The following is a 21,158-nucleotide window of genomic DNA, read 5'->3' as shown; positions in this document are numbered from 1 at the left end:
TCATATAATTTCTTAAGGTCTTAGTTTCAGGTGTTTGGTAAATTTGATGAAATCAGTTAGTAGGGATGAAATTTTATTCTATACATTTGAAGGTGAACCACAGATTAATCCAAAATGATAAATTCAAGGTTCAGAACTTCAATAATAAGTATTAGTGAAATGCAAAGCGACGAATAGCATACCCAAGCTACCCAGTGTAATTAAAAGGCTCCCACATATCCACTGGTGGTCTATCTAAAAATAATCCTTGCAACATCTACAACTACACTAACTTGCTTCAGTGACTAACATTCTAGAGTCATAGCAGATGCTTATGAGGTTTTTTCCCCCATTAAAAAATAATCACCACCACCAACAGCTTCTACAGTAAATGAAAAAATCAGACACAGAAATTAAAATAAGTTCACTTTTTGTCAATACTATCATCCCATCTTAAATCAGTATAAGAAGTAGAATAAAACTGCATTGAAAACAGATCTCTGCAGATAAGTAACAGATATTGGTACTCCGCTGCAAAAGTAATTTAATAATTTCAGCTATGAGAGTTCTATAAATAAGAAAGTCTGAGCCAAATACTGAATAGGAAGATTAAATACATTACTCTCATCCAACATTTCAAACCTCACTAATATAAGTATAACATAGGATACACATTTGATAAGCAACTTGAAATGTGCTGACAGACACAGACAGCATTCCCTAACGTATTTCCAATTTAATCAAAAAGAACAGTTATCAAGGACAATGCGTATTTTCTTCTTTTAATACACAAAAGAATCAGAATTAGGACTACATGATAACAGCAGAAAAGGGATGGTGAGATAACATTGCTTAGCTAAAAAACAGTCATTTTAATTTAAAAAAAAAACTTTAAAACACTCCAAAAAACACTTAAAATTTTTCTTTTCTCTTTCTTTTCTTTTCTTTTTTTTTTTTTTTTTTTTTTTTTGAGACAGGATCTCACTCTGTTACCCAGGCTGGAATGAAGTGGCACAACCACAGCTCATTGCAATCTCAACCTCCCAGGGTAAACCCATTCTCCCACCTCAGCCTCCTAAGTAGCTGGGACTACACGCCACCAACTCCAGCTAATTTTTATGTATTTTTGTAGAGACAGGGTTTTGCTATGCTGCCTAGGCAATATTTTTTCTTTAAAATAATTAATTTCTGTTTACTGTCTCACTGGATCCTCCATTATATAATATTAACATCAGTTTACTAAGCTGAGTTACTCAAAAGGAACTATTCCCAACAACTTTACTCATGGTCTTTCAAAACATGGCCAGATGTGGTGGCTCACGCCTGTAATCCCAGCACTTTGGAAGGCCAAGGTGGGCAGATCATTCAAACTCCTGAGTTCCAGACTAGCCTGCCAACAAGGTGAAAACCCATCTGTCTCTACTAAAAATACAAAAATCAGCTGGGCGTGGTGGTGGATGCCTATAATCCCAGCTACTTGGCAGGCTGAAGCAGGAGAATCGCTTGAGCACAGGAAGTAGAGGTTGCAGTGAGCCAAGATCCCACCACTGCACTCCAGCCTGGACAAGAGTGAGGCTCCATCTCAAAAACAAAGTAAAACAAAAACTATACTCTTTTTTTACATTAAGAAAGATGCAGCCAGGCGCGGTGGCTCAAGCCTGTAATCCCAGCACTTTGGGAGGCTGAGGCGGGTGGATCACAAGGTCGAGAGATCGAGACCATCCTGGTCAACATGGTGAAACCCCGTCTCTACTAAAAATACAAAAAATTAGCTGGGCATGGTGGCATGTGCCTGTAATCCCAGCTACTCAGGAGGCTGAGGCAGGAGAATTGCCTGAACCCAGGAGGCGGAGGTTGCGGTGAGCCGAGATCGTGCCATTGCACTCCAGCCTGGGTAACATGAGCGAAACTCCGTCTCAAAAAAAAAAAAAAAAAAAAAAAAAAAGAAAGATGCATACTATTTCTCCTCATAGGACTTCTGATTATGCCACAGCCACTAATTTCTAATTGTCTAATCAATTCATATCTTTTTAAGAATAGATTGAAAAATGAAGAGCTATAAAATAATTCTTATCTCAAATCTGAAATTTACCATTTTCTTCTCCTGTTGTTTTTCGTTTGTCTTCTTGTGAAACATGGACGAGTTGCAGAATGAGAGGTCTCCGGGTGACAATTCCAGTACCTCTGGGAAGCAGGTCCCTCCCCACCAGGCTTTCTAGCACTGAGCTCTTTCCACTGCTCTGAAAACAGAATATATGTAAGAGCCAAATGAGTTTCTTAACATATTTTTTGTTAATTCAATAAACTATATTAACAAAGCAACATACAGAATTATTTTAAAGGAAAAATTGGTGCAGAGACTTTTTAAATGAAAGATACTTTTATTTCCTATTGCATAATCTATTTGTTTTGAATCCAAAACCAGAAAATAAAAACCCTGTTCTCCCATAATTTTCCCACTTTGATACTCCACCAACCAGGCTTCAACACCCATATAATATTGGTATATATAAAATCATGCATATAATATGCAGTTATGTGTAAATGGGGCGGTAATGCATATCTTTTTCTCTAACCTTCTATTTTAATTAATTATTATTATTACAAGGTGTCACTCTATTACCCAGGCTGGAGTGCAGTGTTGTGATCACAGTTTATCGCAGCTTCAACTTCCCCAGGCTGGTGATCATCCTACCTCAGCCTCCCCAGTAGCTGGAACTACAGGCATGCGCTACTATGCCTGACTAATTTTTGAGCAGAGATGGGGATTTGCCATGTTGCCCAGGCTTGTCTCAAACTCCTGGACTCAAGCAATCCTCCCACTTCAGTCTCCCAAAGTACTGGGATTATAGGCATGAAATGCTCCTGGCCTAACCTACTTTTATTTTTAATGTAATAATCAGGGATATTTTTCCATATCAATACATTAACTACTTCTGTGTTTAATAGTTAAAAGAGGGGCCAGGCGTGGTGGCTCACACCTGTAATCCCAGAACTCTGGGAGGCCAAGGTGGGTGAGTCACCTGAGGTCAGGAGTTTGAGACCAGCCTGGCCAACATGGCAAAACCTGTCTCTATTAAAAATACAATAATTAGCCAGGCATGATGGCATGCACCTATAATCCTAGCTACTCAGGAGGCTTAGACAGAAGAATCACTGGAACCCAGGAGGCAGAGGTTGTAGTGAGCTGAGATCATGTCAATACACTCCAGCGTGGGCGACAGAGCAAGCTCTGTCTCAAAAAAAAAAAAAAAAATTAAAACAGTATTCTACTGTGTGTAAAACCAAATCTGAATTGATGAGCATTTAGATGTTTTTTTGCTATTAACAATGCTGCAGTGAACATGCTTATATGTATAATCCTACTCACTTATCCTATTACATCATTCGATTTAGTTCCTTTAAGTTAAATTGCCATGATTAAGTAGCATGCAGATTTTAAGCATTCATAGATATGCCAGACTGCAGAGAAGATGGCACCAAGCTGTATTTCCAACGGTTACCAGTTCATTCAATTTGCTGCAGCACCATCAGTATTAAACAACACTGCTTTTTGAATCTTTGCTACTTTGATAGATGGACACTGACAGCTCCTTTAAATTTGCATTCCTTTATTATTGAGGTCAAGTATCCTTCTGTTTAAGGGTCTTCTGCATTTCTCCTTTAGTGATTTTCTTGTTCAAATTCTAGCATTTTATATATTTCATATTAGTTTACAATAAAGTTCTTTATCCATAAGTATTTCATTTTTCATCATTTTAAATATTTTCCAACTTTTTATTTTGAAATTTTCAATGCTATAAAAAAAGTTCAAGAATGGTAACAGTGAATATTCATCTATCTTAACATCGTAATTCACCACTTTTTAACTTTATGTCTCTCTCTCCTTACATGTACATACAAAGACATTTTTTCTTTTGCTGTCCCATTTGAGAGTGATTTACAGAAACCATGATACACCACTTTAAACATTGGGGCATGCATCTCCTAAGAACAAGGACATTCTTCTATAGAACCACGATACAATGATCACATTCAGGAATTTTTTTTTTTCTTTTTTTTTTTAAGAGATGGGATCTCATTCTGTCATCCAAGCTGGAGTGCAGTGGCATGATCACAGCTCACTGCAGCCACTAACTTCTGGTCACAAGAGACCCTCAGGCCACCTCAGCCTCAGAGTAGCTGGGATTCCAGGAGCCAGCCACCATACCACTTACATTCAGGAAATTTAACATACATACAATACCAATGACCAATTACTAAATAATCAAAAATACCTCTTTTTTGCCAAAAAGCTGCATAACTAATCAAAAATATCAATACTAATAGCTAATGGAGTAAATAAATAATACATAAACCTCTATTATACATTTAAAAACATTTCTAAATTTGCCATTTTTCTTCAGTTTGCAATACACTTATTTTTCTATGCAATATATTCTGTACTCTTTTTTTATTAGTCAAAACTTGTACTTTTAAAATTTATTTTCTACAAAGAGAAAAATCCTAATTTCCTCTGTTAGACAGGGCCTACAGGAAGCAGATGGCCCACTCAAATTAGATTAAAGAGGGTTTATTTACAAAGCTGTGGGTGAGGTTTAGAGGAATCGAAAGGGATACTGCAGCAACCCAGGCTAGTAACAAGAGAGAAGCTCTCATCACCCCTAAGCCTAAAAGAAAGGACCAGACGGCAGGGCTCGGTGGCTCAAGCCTGTAATCCCAGCACTTTGGGAGGCCGAGGCGGGTGGATCACGAGGTCAAGAGATCGAGACTATCCTGGTCAACACGGTGAAATCCCGTCTCTACTAAAAATACAAAAAAATTAGCTGGGCATGGTGGCTCGTGCCTGTAACCCCAGCTACTCAGGAGGCTGAGGCAGGAGAATTGCGTGAACCCAGGAGGCAGAGGTTGCGGTGAGCCGAGATCGCGCCATTGCACTCCAGCCTGGGTAACAAGAGTGAAACTCCGTCTCAAAAAAAAGAAAAAAGAAAAGAAAGGACCAGACTAAGAGTGGCACACCAGCCTGCCTAACGCTCCTACATACAGGATGTATGACATGCGGGAATCAAGACTGGGACTTTTTTCTCCTCTTTCCTCCAATCCCCTGCTAGAGTTCCTCATTTCCACATCCAATCAGAAAACAGAGGACACAGGGGCTCATTCATGTTGTCCAGGAAGGTCCCCTACGACGGAAAACACAAATGTGGAATGGATCTGGAGAGTTAAATTCAAAGATACATGTCTGCAAAACCACAGTTTTGATATCCCTCTAATTAAATAAAATGGGGTGCTTTCCATCATTTCATTCCTGTACTCTGATACTGTACTCTGAAATAATTTTAACAACATATAGACATTTCCTGTTCTTTATGTCTGACAAAATGTGTTCATAAAAAAAATCTAATTTATAAGCGTAACTACTAATAATAGTGTTAGAATTTGTTCATTTTTCTTATTCCTAATATTTTATGTCCTTTTTTTTTTTTTTTTTTTTTTTTGAGACAGAGTTTTGCTCTGTCACCAGCCTGGAGTACAGTGGCAAGATCTTGGCTCACTTGCAACCTCTGCCTCCTGGGATCAAGCGATTCTCTTGCCTCAGGCTCCTGGATAGCTGGGACTACAGGCACGCGCCACCACGCCCAGCTATTTTTCATATTTTTAGTAAAGACATGGTTTCACCATTTTGGCCAGGATGGTCTTGATCTCTCAACCTCGTGATCTGTCTGCCTTGGCCTCCCAAAGTGCTGGGATTACAAGGGTGAGCCACCACATCTGGCCAGTATATTATCTTATTTTTATGAGACTTTCCAAATGACTATTAAATTGATTTTACTTGCCAAATATTTTGCTTATTGTGCTTTGTAATTGATTTTTTTTTTTAATATTGCTAATTTCTTCTTCCTCGGATTTTTTTTCCTGGTGAAAGGAGGCTTTAACTGTTCTTTTAAAAACTCCTTGAGTTGAATCATTAGCTTATTTCTCTATTTCAGCTACCAACACTTGTAACCCTCACCCACCCCTAACACAAACATACATTCTCCGAATCAGTCATCTTTATCTACTTTCTTCCACACCAAGAACTGTGGTTCTCAGTGACATAGTTTGTGACAGAACTAGAATAACACAATTTATTTCATATTACACACAGATTGTCAAAATAATAACACCAATATTATCACCAACATTTTTACTGAAAGTAGTTTTTTAAATGTTTTGCATATAATCCCTCCATTCTCCTTCCCACCCCTTTACAGACCACATTGTCTTTCAAACCCTCATTTGGTCTTAGTTATGTGTAATACAAACCACTAGTCTTTAATGTGTTTCTAGTCATTCTGATTCTGACACCCATCTCTAGCAGATTCCTCGGGAAGGGTTAATGGGGACAGTATTCTTCAGGTTCTAGCGTATTGTCTGTGACTTTTTAATTTTTTTTAGAGTCTCACTCTATCACCCAGGCTGGAGTACAGTGGCACAATTGTGGCTCACTGCAGCCTCCACCTCACTGGTTGAAGTGATTCTCCTGCCTTGCCTCAGCCTCCCCAGTAGTTAGGATTATAGGTGCATGCCACCACACTCGGCTAATCTTTGTATTTTTAGCAGAGATGGCGTTTCACCATGTTAGCCAGGCTGGTCTCAAACTCCTGACCTCAAGTGATCAGCTCACCTTGGCCTCTCAAAGTGCTGGGATTACATGCATGAGCTACCATACCTGGCCCTGATTTTCCTTTACTTACAAAGGTAAGAGACTTTGTGACTTCTGCCTATATGTCTCAAGGATTTTTCCTTTTCCTTTAAAGTTCAATAATTTTTTTTTTTTTTTTTTTTTGAGATGAGTCTTGCTCTGTCACCCAGGCTGGAGTGCAGTGGTGCAATGTTAGCTCACTGCAACCTCCGCCTTCCGAGTTCAAGCAATTCTCTCGCCTTAGCCTCCCAAGCAGCTGGGACTATAGGCATATGCCATCATGCCCAGCCAACTTCTTGTATTTTTAGTAGAGACAAGATTTCAACATAATGACCTCGTGATCCACCCGCCTCGGCCTCCTTTTGTTTTACTTCAAAAATTTGCTTGAGATTTGACAACAATTATTTCATACTGTTGACTTTTGAAAGAGGCTTGGCTCTGAATAGCTATTCTACCTTTACACTCTCAATCCTCCTCTTGATGTTTTCATATAGTATTCAAAAATATAGTTTCTTGCTTTCTGAGATATCTTGACTTTGTTCACCTCCCCTGCTTTTACTTGGTCTTCTCTTTCCTTGGTCTGTATTTCTTCAGAGAGGATACTCAGTGGTATCCTCAGTTCCTTCTTGTTGAGAGGACTGGGCCTGGAAGGGAGCTTGGGTTAAGTTTTAAAATTCCATGAAGAAGCACTAGTTCCTTCAGCGTTTACAACTGATCGCTTTCACTCACCATTATTGATGTGTGCAACACCCTTCCCAATTTCCCATTTCAGCTGGTATTCTGAAATTGACCCTTTAAGCTTTCTAGTGATTGCCTTTGGATTATTTACAATTCTCCACTTCATCAGATATTCCACTGCTTCCTTCTGCTTCTTCCAGTATGGATAACAATGGTTTGTTCCCAATCTACTGGTATTTGAGTGTTTGTTGAGAAATACAGTCGACTAATTTTCTCGTACATGTTTTCTATGTGTTTTTGGTTTTCCTATCCTATTTGTTCTGTTTTTAGGGGAAAGTCATATAGATATTTAGGAAATTACCACTGCTGTCATCTTCCCAGGATCCCTAATATGGATATTTAATCCACTAGAAATACCAAGACTAATGTCTAGTCTTATAAAAGTTATTTTATACTTCAGTCTTAAAAAGGAATAAGGTACTGATGCATGCTATAACATGAATGAACCTAAAAACATTATTCTGCTAAGAGAAAGAAGTCAGTCACAAAACACCACATATTATTTGATCCTGTTTATATGAAATGTCCAAAATATGGCTGGTTGCAGTGGCGCACACCTGTAATCCCAGCACTTTGGGAGGCCAAGGTGGGTGGATCACAAGGTCAGGAGTTCCAGACCAGACTGGCTAACACGGTAAAACCCCATCTCAACTAAAAACACAAAAATTAGCTGAGCACAGTAGCACATGTCTGTAGTCCCAGCTACTCAGAAGGCCGAAGCAGGAGAATTGCTTGAATCCAAGAGGCGGAGGCTGCAGTGAGCCGAGATCACACCACTGCACTCCAGTCTGGGCGACAGGGTGAGACTCCCTCTCAAAAAAAAAAAGAAATGTCCATAATAGGCAATCTATAGCTAGAAAGTATGGCTGTTTAGGGATAGAGTGAAGGAGAATGGGGAGTGACAATCAATACGAGTTTCTTTCTGGAATGATACATTCTAAAATTAGTTTAAGATGAGGGAAAGGCCAGGTGGGGTGGCACATGCTTGTAACCCCAGTATTCTGGGAGGCTGAGATAGGCAGATCACTTGAGACCAGGGAGTTCAAGACCATCCTGGGCAACATGGTGAAACCTCATCTTTACAAGAAAATTAAAAAATTAGCCAAGCGAGGTTGCACATACCTGTAGTCCCCACTGCTCGGGAGGCTTAGACAGATGAATCACTTTAGCCCAGAGGTTTGAGGCTTCAGTGAGCCATCGTCATGCCACTGCACTCCAGCCTGGGCAAGAGAGTGAGACACTGTCTCAAAAAGAAAAGAAAAAAGAAGAGTTTAAGGTGATGGTTGTGTGACTCTATAAATATGCTAAAAAACAAAACAAAACAAAAAAAACCATTGAATTACATATTTTAAATGGGCGAACATTATGGTATATAAAGTATGTCTCAATAAAGCTGTTAAAAAAAAGCGAATGATTTTCTTAAACAATATACAAAATGTACAGAGCAATAGGAAAAAAAGGTAATTCAACCATAATAAAATTAAAACTTCTTTTCCTCATAGAAAAAAATTGACGGAAAACATTTGTGATCTACATAACTGACAAATCATTGGTAATCAAAATGTATAAATAACTCCCACAAATCAGTTTTTTTAAAAAACCTAACAGAAAATAATGTGCAGAGATATGAACAAAAACTCACAACATAAAACCACAAAAGGCCAAGAAACATGATAAGATGCTCAAACTCACTTGTAATCAGGGGATGCAATAGAAACCACAATGAAGTACCACAAATTTAATATGTGACTATACAAAGTACAGATACAAATAAATAAACTTCACTCTGTTGCTGGGAATGTAAATTACAACCATCCTGCAGAGCAACAGCAATATCCAATAAAAAAAAATAAATATACCCTGCGGTGTGGCAGTTATTTTTGGACACGTTAGAGAAATTCTCAAACATGAAACATTTCTATGAATATCCACAGTACCGCTGTTTACTAAAACTCCTATAACAAACACTGAGGAACATGCAAATGTTCAACAGGATATATTCCTATAATGGACCATTATATAGCAGCATAAGTGAAAAAACTAGGATTATATGTGTATATATAAATAAATTTCACATAATGACTGTGTAAAAAAAATACATACAGATTACAGCTACTTTGTGATTAATAGTGAGTGGAACTTCCACCTGACATATGTCCCTATTACATTGTGAAAATATACAAATACCTGAAACGTTAAAATGAGCCTCATGTTCAGGAGAATTGCCTGAACCCAGGAGGCGGAGATTGCGGTGAGCCGAGATTGCGCCATTGCACTCCAGCCTGGGTAACAAGAGCGAAACTCCGTCTCAAAAAAAAAAAAAAAAAAAAATGAGCCTCATGTTAAGATGGATGGGAAGGACACTGTGACTGGTTCTGTGTGGACTTTGGTAGCACTGTGATTCATTTGATGCTTCTAGAAATCACAAAAAAACTATACACTAGAGAAATTGTGGACTCTATGTTCTTATGATGACTAGTTAGTTCTGAAGCACCTGGACATTATCTGAAGACTTCATTCTTGTAACAGAAGATGAGATTTCATCCCTGACTCCAGTGGAGTTCAAATGTGAAAACAATTATATGAACTGCTTTGGTCATTTCAGAATTGAACTAAGTCACTTCTTGGAAAATAAAGCTCCTACCCCAGGTTAGGTTGCTGTTAAGTGTCATCTACCTAACATGTACTCATGGTGACTAACTCTTGGAGACTCTAGAAAAATGAGCTAATGCACCAAAAAATATAAAATTTAAAAAAAAATAAATTCAAAACATTCAAACCAAAAGTTTTAACACGTTGTCTCTATTCCTGAGTTTCCAGCAGGACTTCTTGGAGCCTGTGCTTAATTTGATCTCTCCACTTACATTTTAATTTTGCTTAAATGTAAATCTTATTCTATAGAATGGAATGACCAAAATTTTTTAAAAATAAAATATATATCACCACCCAAAAGGAAAAACAGAGAAAATGGTCACAGTAGGAATGAATACAGAATTTTATAATCACAATTTCCCTAAGAACTATAAATTTTAAATATAACTGCATGCAATAACATTTACTGTTGCAGATTGGAAGTCTAATGCCAGTCTGATTCTCTTTCCCTTTTAAGAAAGCTTCCCCCCCCAGCCCCCCCACCCCCGCCCCTCCTATTTCTATTTAGAAGCTTGTAGTATTCTTTTAATTTCAGAAATTTAACCAGGGTATGTCTCTTCTCTCAATATTTATGTCCAGCAATTGAAATCTGAAGATGTCTTACTTCAGCTCTAGGGAACTTTTGTTTGTTACCTGTTTGATTGTTGTTTTCACCATCTGCTCCACGTGCTCTTAACCAATCACCTATGATCAGGCTTTTGGCTCTTTTAGCTCTCACCTTTAATCTTTTATCTCTAATAAATTCCATAACATATGTTTTTGATCTGCCTTTTTAATGATATGACTTTTTAGGACAGGTTGTTACAGACTTAATTGTCTTCCCAAAATTATGCTGAAGTCCTAATCCCCAGTACCTCAGAATATTTGCAGACAGGGCCTTTAAAGATGTGATTAAGTTAAAATAAGGCTATTGGTGTGGGCTCACAATCCATACTGACTAATATTCTTGTAAGAAGAGGAAATTTAGACACAGAGACACCATGGACACAGCAAGAAGGCAGCTATCTACAGGCCAAGGAAAAAGGCCTCAAAAGAAACCAGATCTGCTGACACTTTGATCTTGGACTTCTAGCCTCTAGAACTGCGAGAAAATAAACTTCGGCTTTTTAAGCCACCCAGTCTGTGATACTTTGTTATGGCAGCCCTAGCAAACTAATATAGAATTTACAAATTCAACTGCTCACACATGCAATGAATCAATGAATCAATCAGACTTTGGTCAAAATTACATCAGAATGTTAATCACACCTCAGTAAAGTTATTTTTTAAATGCCATCATATTATATTCTCCTGACATTCTGTACATGAAAAATAAGAATATTTCTAACATCTTCCCCAAAATGCTCATTTTTTAAACAATGTACAGCCATTTTAATCAGCAATAATGGCTAACATTAATTGAACATACTGCATAGCTACCAACATTCCAAGTGATTTACCTGATTTAAGTCTAGCAACTCTATGAGATGGTTACTATTTAATTCTCAATTTACAGATGAGTTAGCTGATTTTTAGAAAAATTATATAACTTGCCCAGATATACTTAGGTAACAACAAGGATGAATTATAACCCAGGTAGTCTTCACCTTCCCACTTTTGATACAAACGTAGAAGTACGAAATGTTGCATTGCTTATTTTGCACTATACAGAGCAGCACATGTATGATGATAACTGGCAACCAGTGAAGGCAACCAGAAGAAATAACTTTGGCTAACTAGATTGTGACTGACCCACCTAAAGCAGGTATTTTCAAATCCACTGGGAATATGGGTGCAGGGTTGTCAGATTTTCTGATTTTTAAGGCAAAACCAGAAATCTGGGCCTTTCAACTAACCCACCAATTTTTAAACATTGGCAACTAATTCACTTTTAATACTGTATGTGTCAACACACAGACCAAATAAAACACATCTGTGGGCTTCTAGGGTTTTTACTTCTCACCTAGCTTCAGTATTATAAACGGTTTTAGCTTCTTCAACCATTGGTTCTATCAGTGCTTTTTTCCCCACCTGGTGATTTAAACATCCAATGTCTAGGCTCTTCCCAGGAACTCAAGAAGCTACAAGAGTTCTAAAGCTGCAAAAATCACAGCTAGTTTGCCTTGAAAACAGGGGTCCACTGGGACTACAAGGCCTTCAGATTTTTTTCTCCACAAACTCCCAAAGCTGAATGAATATCCTGTATTATATTTAGGAGCTAAAAATTTGTGTGCCTGGTCTCAGTGCCATCTTTTGGTTTTAGTTTCTTCCAAGTTGCACTGTATTGAGATTTTTAGTGTTTTGAATACATATTTTGAGATGTGGCTTTTCACTGAAAAGGTTTTGTTGTGTTTTCAGTTCTTCCCTAATAATCAGCATCAGTTGGGGCTGAGGAGTTATTAACGTTCATTTATACCACATTAACCAAAGCTAATTTTTTAATTCCTAAGTTTTAATTTTTCATTGTGTAAGGCAGACCTCTCAATTCTTTATTTTGATATTAATATAGTAAAGATATACTTCTCTAAATATTTTACATTTTTGAAATAATTTTAGATTTACAGAAGGTTTACTTAATATTTGCTTCACTTATTTAAATAAAATATTTCTAGGACTGTCCTTAGAAATGTTAATTTTATGGTATTTAAAATAGCTAAACTAGGCCAGGTGCAGTGGCTCACGCCTGTAATCCCAGCACTTTGGAGGCTGAGAAGGGTGGATCACCTGGTGTCGGGAGTTCAAGACCAGCCTGACCAACATGGAAAAAACCTGTCTCTACTAAAACTACAAAATTAGCCCAGTGGGATGACACATGCCTGTAATCTCAGCGACTAGGGAGGCTGAAACAGGAGAATTGCCTGAACCCAGGAGGCAGAGGTTGTGGTGAGTCAAGATTACGCCACTGCACTCCAGCCAGGGTAACAAAAGGGAAACTCCATCTCAAAAAAATAAAATAGCTAAACTGTTTCTACCATTTAACTCAAACTCTCTACCTAATGACAAAATATAAACATGAAGTTTAAACCACTTCATAATTTTCAGTTAAAATGTGGGATGTTTTTTAAGAGGGCAGGTATTACTGGGCATGGTGGCTCACACCTGTAATCCCAGCAATTTGGGAGGCCGAGGAGGGCGAATCACCTGAGGTCGGGAGTTCAAGACCTGACCAAAATGGAGAAACCCATCTCTACTAAAAATACAAAAATTAGCCGAGCATGGTAGTGCATGCCTGTAATCCCAGCTACTTGGAAGGCTGAGGCAGGAGAATCGCTTGAACCCAGGAGGCAGAGGTTGTGGTGAGCTAAGATCACGCCATTGCACTCCAGCCTGGGCAACAAGAGCGAAACTCTGTTTTTAAAAAAAAAAAAGAGAGAGAGAGAGAGACCAGGTCTCACCATGTTGCCTAGGCTGGAGTACAGCAGCTACTCACAAGAGCAATCACAGAGAACTACAGTCCTCAACCTCCTGGGTTCAAGCAATCCTGCCACCCAGTCTCCCAAGTAACCAGGAATACAGGCACAGGCCACCACATTCAGCTTAAATGTTGTTCTTATATGAACTTATAACTCAGTAATATTAACACATCAAGTATCCAAAATCCAAACTTTCTAAAATACTGCAGATCTAACAGTCCTCAGGAAGGAATTTTTCCTTTGTTATAAAACTATAGGCCCAATGCTTTATGGATCACTCAAGAGTTAGACATTCAGGTATCTGACAAGGCTATGAACTTGAACACCAAAAGTAACATCCATGAAAATCCCCACTTCTTCCATAAAAGCATGAAAAAGTGTTATGTATCTACACATCCAAGAAGCTCGATGAACTCAAAGCAAGATGAACACAGAGATACACACATTGAGACAAATTATAATCAAGCCGTTGAAAGACAAATGTTAAAGCAGCAACAGAGAAGAGAGAAGCTAAGAATCAAGAACAAGGGATCTTCAATAAGAGTAACAACAGATACAACAGATTTCTCATTAGAAACCATAGGGGCCACAGCTGCTCTGCCTATGGAGTAGCCATCCTTTTAATCCTTTTACTTTAATAAACTTGCTCTCACTTTAAAAAAAAAGGAAAGAAACCCAAGAGCCAGAGGCCTTAAGATAAGTGCTGAAAGAAAAAACTTGTCAATCAAAAATTCTAACTTACAATAGTTAAGATGCCCATAAAACCTGAAACAACCTATAGAGGCAACACAATCCCCATAAAAATCCCAACTGTCTTGTTTACAGAAATGGAGAAGCCAAATCTAAAATTCATATGGGGCCCACACAGTGGCTCACGACTGTAATCCCAGCACTTCGGGAGGCCAAGGCGGGCAGATCACGAGGTCAAGCGATCAAGACCATCCTGGAAAATATGGTGAAACCCTGACTCTACCAAAAAATATAAAAATTAGCTGGGCATGGTGGTGCGCACCTGTAGTCCCAGCTACTTGGGAGGCTGAGGCATGAGAATTGCTTGAACCCAGGAGGCGGAGGTTGCAGCGAGCTGAGATTGTGCCACTGCACTCCAGCCTGGCGCCTGGCGACAGAGCAAGACTTTGTTTCAAAAAAAAAAAAAAAAAATTAACCAGGTGTGGTGGTGAGTGCCTGTAATCCCAGCTACTTGGGGGCTGAGGTGGTTGGATCGCTTGAACCCAGGAGACAGAGGCTGCAGTGAGCTGAAACTGCTACACTGCACTCCAGCCTAGGTGACAGAGCAAGACTACCTCTCAAAATAAAATAAAACAAAATTCATATGGAATGGCAAGGGCCCCAAGCAGCCAAAACAATTCTGAAAAAGAAAAACAATGCTGGGAAAATTATACTTCTCAAATTTAAAATATACTCCAATGCTACAGTAATCAAAGCAGAAAAGAACTGAGAATCCAGCAATAAACCCATACAATACATCTTTGGTTGGCCGGGCACGGTGGCTCACGCCTGTAATTCCAACACTTTGGGAGGCCAAGGTGGGTGGATCACCTTAGGTCAAGAGTTCAAGATCAGCCTGGCCAACATGGCAAAACCCCATCTCTCTAACACAAAAAAAAATTAGCCAGGTGTGGTGTCGGGCACCTACAGTCCTAGCTACTTAGGAGGCTGAAGCAGGAGAATCATCTGAACCCAGGAGGCGGAGGTTGCAGTAAGCCACAATCGTGTCACTGCACTCCAGCCTGGGCAACAGAGTGAGATTCTTCTCAAAAAAAAAAAAAAAAAATCTTTTACCAGCCGATTTTCAACAATAATACCAACTCTATTCAATGGGGTAACAACAGTCTCTCCAATAAACAGGAGAGTCAACTGGAGAAGCATATGCAAAAAATGAACCCCTATACCTCACACGAGACAAAGATGTACTCAAAATGGATCAAAAGGCTAAATATAAGACCCAAAACTATAAAATTAGGGAAAAAACATATAACAATATGTTATATTTTCATGGCTTTGGATTTGTCAATGCCTTAGATATGACACCAAAATCATAAGCAATAAAAGAAAAAAAAATAGGCTTCAATCAAAACTAAAACCTTTTGTGTATTGAAGGACACTAACAGGAAAGTGAAAAGACAAGGGTGTGGTGGCTCAATCCTGTAATCCCAGCACTTAGGGAGGCCAAGGCCGACAGATCACCTGAGGTCAGGAGTTCAAGACCAGCCTGGACAATATGGTGAAACCCCATCTTTACTAAAATTACAAAAATTAGTCAGTCGTGGTGGCACACACCTGTAGTCCAGCTACTAGGGAGGCTAAGGCAGAAGAATCACTTGAATCTGGGAGGTGGAAGTTGCAATGAGCCAAGATCACTTTTGCACTCCAGCCTGGGGAAAAGATCAAAAATCCGTCTCAAAAAAGAAAAGAAAAAAGAAAAAAAGGAAACCTATACAATGGGAGAAAATATTTGAATATTACATATTGTTAAGGGTCTAATATGCAAAATATATAAAGAACTCTTACAATTCAACAATAAGACAACCCCAACACATGAAAAGATATTCAGCACCATTAGTCATTAGAGAAATGCAAAACAAAACTACAATGAAATACCACTTCATACCCATTAGGATGACAATAATCAAAAACCGATAGCAACAAATGTCAACAAAGATATAGAAAAACTGTACCCCTCATATGTTGCTGGTGGAAATTTTTAAATGGTGTAGCTGCTGTGGAAAACAGTTTGGTGGTTGCTCTAAAAGTTGAACAAAATTATCACAGAACCCAACAATCTCAGTCCCAGGTATGCACCAAAATAACTGATAACAGGTATTCAAATACTTGGGCACAAATGTTCATAGCAGCACTATTCACAACAGCCAAAAGGTAGAAACAACCAATTGCTCATCAATGCATGACTGAATAAATAAAATGCGGTTTATACATATAATAGAATATTACCCAGTCATTAAATGGAAAGGAATGAATAGGGAGTGACAGCTCAATAGTACAGTTTTCTTTTGTGTTGCAATTGTTTTGGACCTAGACAGAGATGTCATTATGAATGTACTAAATGCCACTGAATTGTATACTTTAAAAGCGTTAACTTTATGTTCTATAAATTTCACCTCAATTTTGTTAAGTCAAAAAAAAGCAGCACCTCATAATCTTGACAATAAAATAAAAGGAAAAACCATAAGTTTATCTAAGAACACAAGAAAACAATGCATCAGAAGGAATTAAACTATAGTCAATAAATGTTAAAATGTAGATAGCAGTGCTCATGGGAAAAAAAAAGAGACATCAAACTATGAAAAGACTTGGCCATCAGAAAAGGAAATGGCATAGGGGTCAAAAAGTGCTTTTCTTCAAATAAGGAATTCCAGAATGATTTAGCACTGTAAAAAAAAAAAAAAAAAAAAAAAAAAAGACAGTAACAAGTAAGGATGTGCAGAATCCAGAACCCTGGAGGGGATGTAAAACGGTACAGCCACAGCCAGGCTCGGTGACTAACACCTGTAATCCCAGCACTTGGGAGACAGAGGTGGGTGGATCATTTGACGTCAGGAGTTCGAGACCAGCCTGACCAACATGGTGAAACCCCGTCTCTACTAAAAATACAAAAAGTAACCAGACAGTAGTGGCATGCACCTATAATCCCAGCTACTCGGGGGGCTGAGGCAGGAGAATCGCTTGAGCCTGGGAGGCAGAGGTTGCAGTGAGCCAAGACTGCACAACTTCACTCCAGTCAGAACGAGAGAGTGAGACCCGGTCTCAAAAAAAATTTTTTTTAATAAAAAAATAGAAAACAGTGCAGCCACTATGTAAAACAATTTCGCAGTTTTTCAAACAGTTAAACATACAAATTATCATATGACCCAACAAGTCTACTCTTAGGTATATACCTAAGAAAATAAAAAACCCATATTCACACAAAATGAATGTTCACAGCAGCATTATTCCTAATAGCCAAAAAACAGAAACAACCCAAAAATCCATCAACAGAATATTTATTATTCTGCCAGGCTACATAATAGATGAACCTAAAAACATTATGTTGAGTGCTCACACCTATAATCTCAGCACTTTGGGAGGCTGAGGCAGGTGGATCACCTGAGGTCAGGAGTTCAAGACCAGCCTGGCCAACATGGCAAAGCCCCATCTCTATTAAAATTACAGAAAAAATGAGTTGGGTATGGTGGCACACGCCTGTAATCCCAGCTACTCAGGAGGCTGAGGCTGGGTTTAGATTCGCTTAAACCCAGGAGGTAGAGGTTGCAGAGTCAAGATCCATTGCACTCCAGCCTGGGCGACAGAGCAAGACACTGTTCTACAAAAAAAAAAAAAAAAAAAAAAAGGCCGGGCGCGGTGGCTCAAGCCTGTAATCCCAGCACTTTGGGAGGCCGAGGCGGGTGGATCACAAGGTCGAGAGATCGAGACCAACCTGGTCAACAAGGTGAAACCCCGTCTCTACTAAAAATACAAAAAATTAGCTGGGCATGGTGGCCTGTGCCTGTAATCCCAGCTACTCAAGAGGCTGAGGCAGGAGAATTGCCTGAACCCAGGAAGCGGAGGTTGCGGTGAGCCGAGATCGCGCCATTGCACTCCAGCCTGGGTAACAAGAGCGAAACTCCGTCTCAAAAAAAAAAAAAAAAAAAAGTTGAACAGATGCCAGACTCAAAAGATGAAATCACATATTCAACGATTCCAGTAATGTGAAATATCCAAAATAGGCAAATCCATAGAGACAGAAAATGGATTAGTAGTTGCCAATGACTCCTGCTTTTTCCAGTATCATGCATTTTAAAATCCAATAATTCGCTAGTATTTTTCAAATTAGGATCTAGAAACCACCTCTGTATCAGAATCACCTATGGTCCCTTACCCACATTGGACTTATAAAATCAAAACCTGTCAGAAGTGAGGGGAGGACAAGGCAGGAGGGTAACAGCTTATGGGCAGAAGTTTTATTTTTCAGGTAATAAAAATATTTTTGGAATTACACTATGGTGATGGTTGTACAATTGTGAAGGTACTAAATACTGCTGAGTTGTATACACTTTAAAATGGTGAATTTTGTGTTATATGAATATTTCAGTATTTTTAATGTTGAATTTTTAAAAGTTGATTTGCAAATTGGTAATTAAAATCCAAATTATTAGCCAGGCACAGTGGCTCACACCTGTAATCCCAGCACTTTGGGAGGCTGAGATGAGTCGATCACTTGAGGTCAGGAGTTTGAGACCAGTCTGGCCAACATGGTGAAACCCTGTCTCTACGAAAAATACAAAAATTAGCCAGGCATAGTGGTGGGCACCTGTAATCCCAGCTACTTGGGAGGCTGAAGTAGGAGAAATGCTTGAACCCAGCAGGCAGAGACTGCAGTGAGCTGAGATTATGTCATTGCATTCCATCTCAAAAATAAAATAAAATAAAAGTAAAATCCAAATTATTTTTAGGCTGGGTCAAGTAGCTCACACCTATAATCCCAGCACTTTGGGAGGCCAAGGCAAGAGGATCATTTGAGCCCAGGAGTTTGAGACCAGCCTTAGCAACATAGTAAGGCAGAGATTTTTAAATTTATTTTTTTAAATTAACCAGGCATAATGGTGTGTGCCTGTAGTCCCAGCTGCTCAGGAGGCTGAGGTAAGAGGGTTGCTTGAGCCCAGGAATTTGAGTTTACAGTGAGCTATAGATTATGTCACTACACTCTAGCCTGGATGAAAGAGCCAGACCCTAAAAAAAAAAAAAAAAAAATTAAAAATCCAAATTGTTTTTCCTTTTACATGTGTCCAAATGACTGAAGATGGAACGCAGAAATCACCAAAATAAAAGGAAAAGTGTGAAGTACATTACTAGGAACGCTAAACCAGAGTCACAGGTTAATGTCATCTGCATTAGGATACCTGTATTGGATGGTAGTTTAGATTACAAACCTGGAGGGCTCCCCTTTCCAATTCTTAATTTAAGAAATAGGATTACATTTCCCAAGTTGAGTCACAAAAGCTGTTTTAAGTCTTATCTCCTCCACCTGCAAAGTATACCATGGTCTAAAAGTATCAACCTTCTCTCTCCCCACTGTCTGTTCATTTGACACAGATGATCTCCACCAGGGAAAAAGAAAAGCAACTGATTTAGCTAACACATAAAACAGGTGAATGATTGATAGCTGTAAACATGATTCCCTCACCTCAACTCCTCCAAGTCCCTAGCCCCCAAATGATTGCTATATAGGCATTTCATAAAACTAAAGTTTAAAACATTTAGGGGTCAGCAATGGTTGCCTGGGAAGTGATACACTGGAGCAAGAATGCCACCAAAGTCAGCATGGTATTGGATGGTAGTGTGCCACAGATTCAACTTCTCCGAATTATTCCAGCTGTTCCCAGTATCATGCATTTTAAAATCCAATGATTCACTAATATAGTTTTCAAATTAGGATCTAGAAACCATCTGTATCAGAATCACCTATGGTCCCTCACCCACCCCAGGCTTATAAAATCAAAACCTCTGGGGATCGAATCCAGGAACTTATTTTCAAAGTGATTCTTAATACACACTCAAGTCTGAGAATCACTGTTCCAAAAATTTAAACAAGATAGAAACTGAAGACATTTAAAGTAGGGATAACATAGAGACTACACCTGTAGGTTTTTTTTTTTTTTTTTTAGACAGAGTTTTACTCTTGTTACCCAGGCTGGAGTGCAATGGCACGATCTCAGCTCACCGCAACCTCCGCCTCCTGGGTTCAGGCAATTCTCCTGCCTCAGCCTCCTGAGTAGCTGGGATTACAGGCACAGGCCACCATGCCCAGCTAATTTTTTGTATTTTTAGTAGAGACAGGGTTTCACCATGTTGACCAGGACGGTCTCGATCTCTCGACCTCGTGATCCACCCGCCTCGGCCTCCCAAAGTGCTGGGATTACAGGCTTGAGCCACCGCGCCCGGCTTTATTTTTAAGAGACAGTGTCTCACTCTGTTGCCCAGGCTGGAGTGCCATCGCAGAATCATAGCTCACTGCAGCCTCCAACTACTGGACTCAGGCAATCTTCCCAAGTAGCTGGGACTACCGGCACATACCACACACCACAGCACCTGGCTAATTTATACCAGCAAAGACACGATTCTGAAGACACGATGACTGCCGATAGGTTTACTAGGCAGAACTAAGTACAGAATACTTATATGTCTGGAACTCACTCACTGTACAACTACTCCATTAATTATAAACGTGAGGTGTATATATGTTACACAACAGCAAAGAGTAAAAATGGCAGACATCACAAAGTAACAGTGTACTAGTATTCAAACCAAATTTAGAAGAAATCTTGTTTTCTCAACACACTACAAAAAAAGGCAGAAGGATGGGGCAGGGAGAAAAGAGTTTCTATTCTCTCTCTGCTGGAGTGCAGTGACAAGCACTCCTGCATGCACACGGAAGCCTCAACCTCCCAGGCTCAGGTGATCCTCCCACCTCAGCCTCCTGAGTATTTGGGACTACAGGTTCTCGCCATCACGCCCAGCTCATTTTTGTATTTTTTGTAGAGATGGAGTTTCCCCACGTTGCCCAGGCTGATCTTGAACTCCTGGGCTCAGGTGATCTGCCTGCCCCACATAATTTCTATTCTATATTTCTTCTGTACTTGAGTAAAAGACTGATTATCAGCTAATAAGGACTTAGCTGGAGATAACGCTCATTA

At 39.2% G+C, this 21,158-nt stretch overlaps 1 protein-coding gene across 8 annotated transcripts in view; it reads right to left on the bottom strand.

Annotated features, from left to right (window-relative positions):
- Positions 1–21,158, bottom strand: part of DNM1L (dynamin 1 like) — a 65,690-nt gene that overhangs the window by 42,263 nt on the left and 2,269 nt on the right. For all 8 annotated transcript variants that reach the window (XM_003926643.4, XM_010337374.2, XM_010337375.3 and 5 more), the window contains exon 2: positions 2,072–2,219. In XM_003926643.4, coding sequence (XP_003926692.1) covers positions 2,072–2,219 — 148 coding nt within the window. The remainder of the gene's footprint in view (positions 1–2,071; positions 2,220–21,158) is intronic.

Source organism: Saimiri boliviensis, chromosome 7, assembly GCF_048565385.1.
Source record: "Saimiri boliviensis isolate mSaiBol1 chromosome 7, mSaiBol1.pri, whole genome shotgun sequence".
Classification (NCBI taxonomy): domain Eukaryota; kingdom Metazoa; phylum Chordata; class Mammalia; order Primates; family Cebidae; genus Saimiri; species Saimiri boliviensis.
The sequence above is the reverse complement of the archived record's forward strand: the minus strand, read 5'-3'. Positions and strand labels throughout refer to the sequence as shown.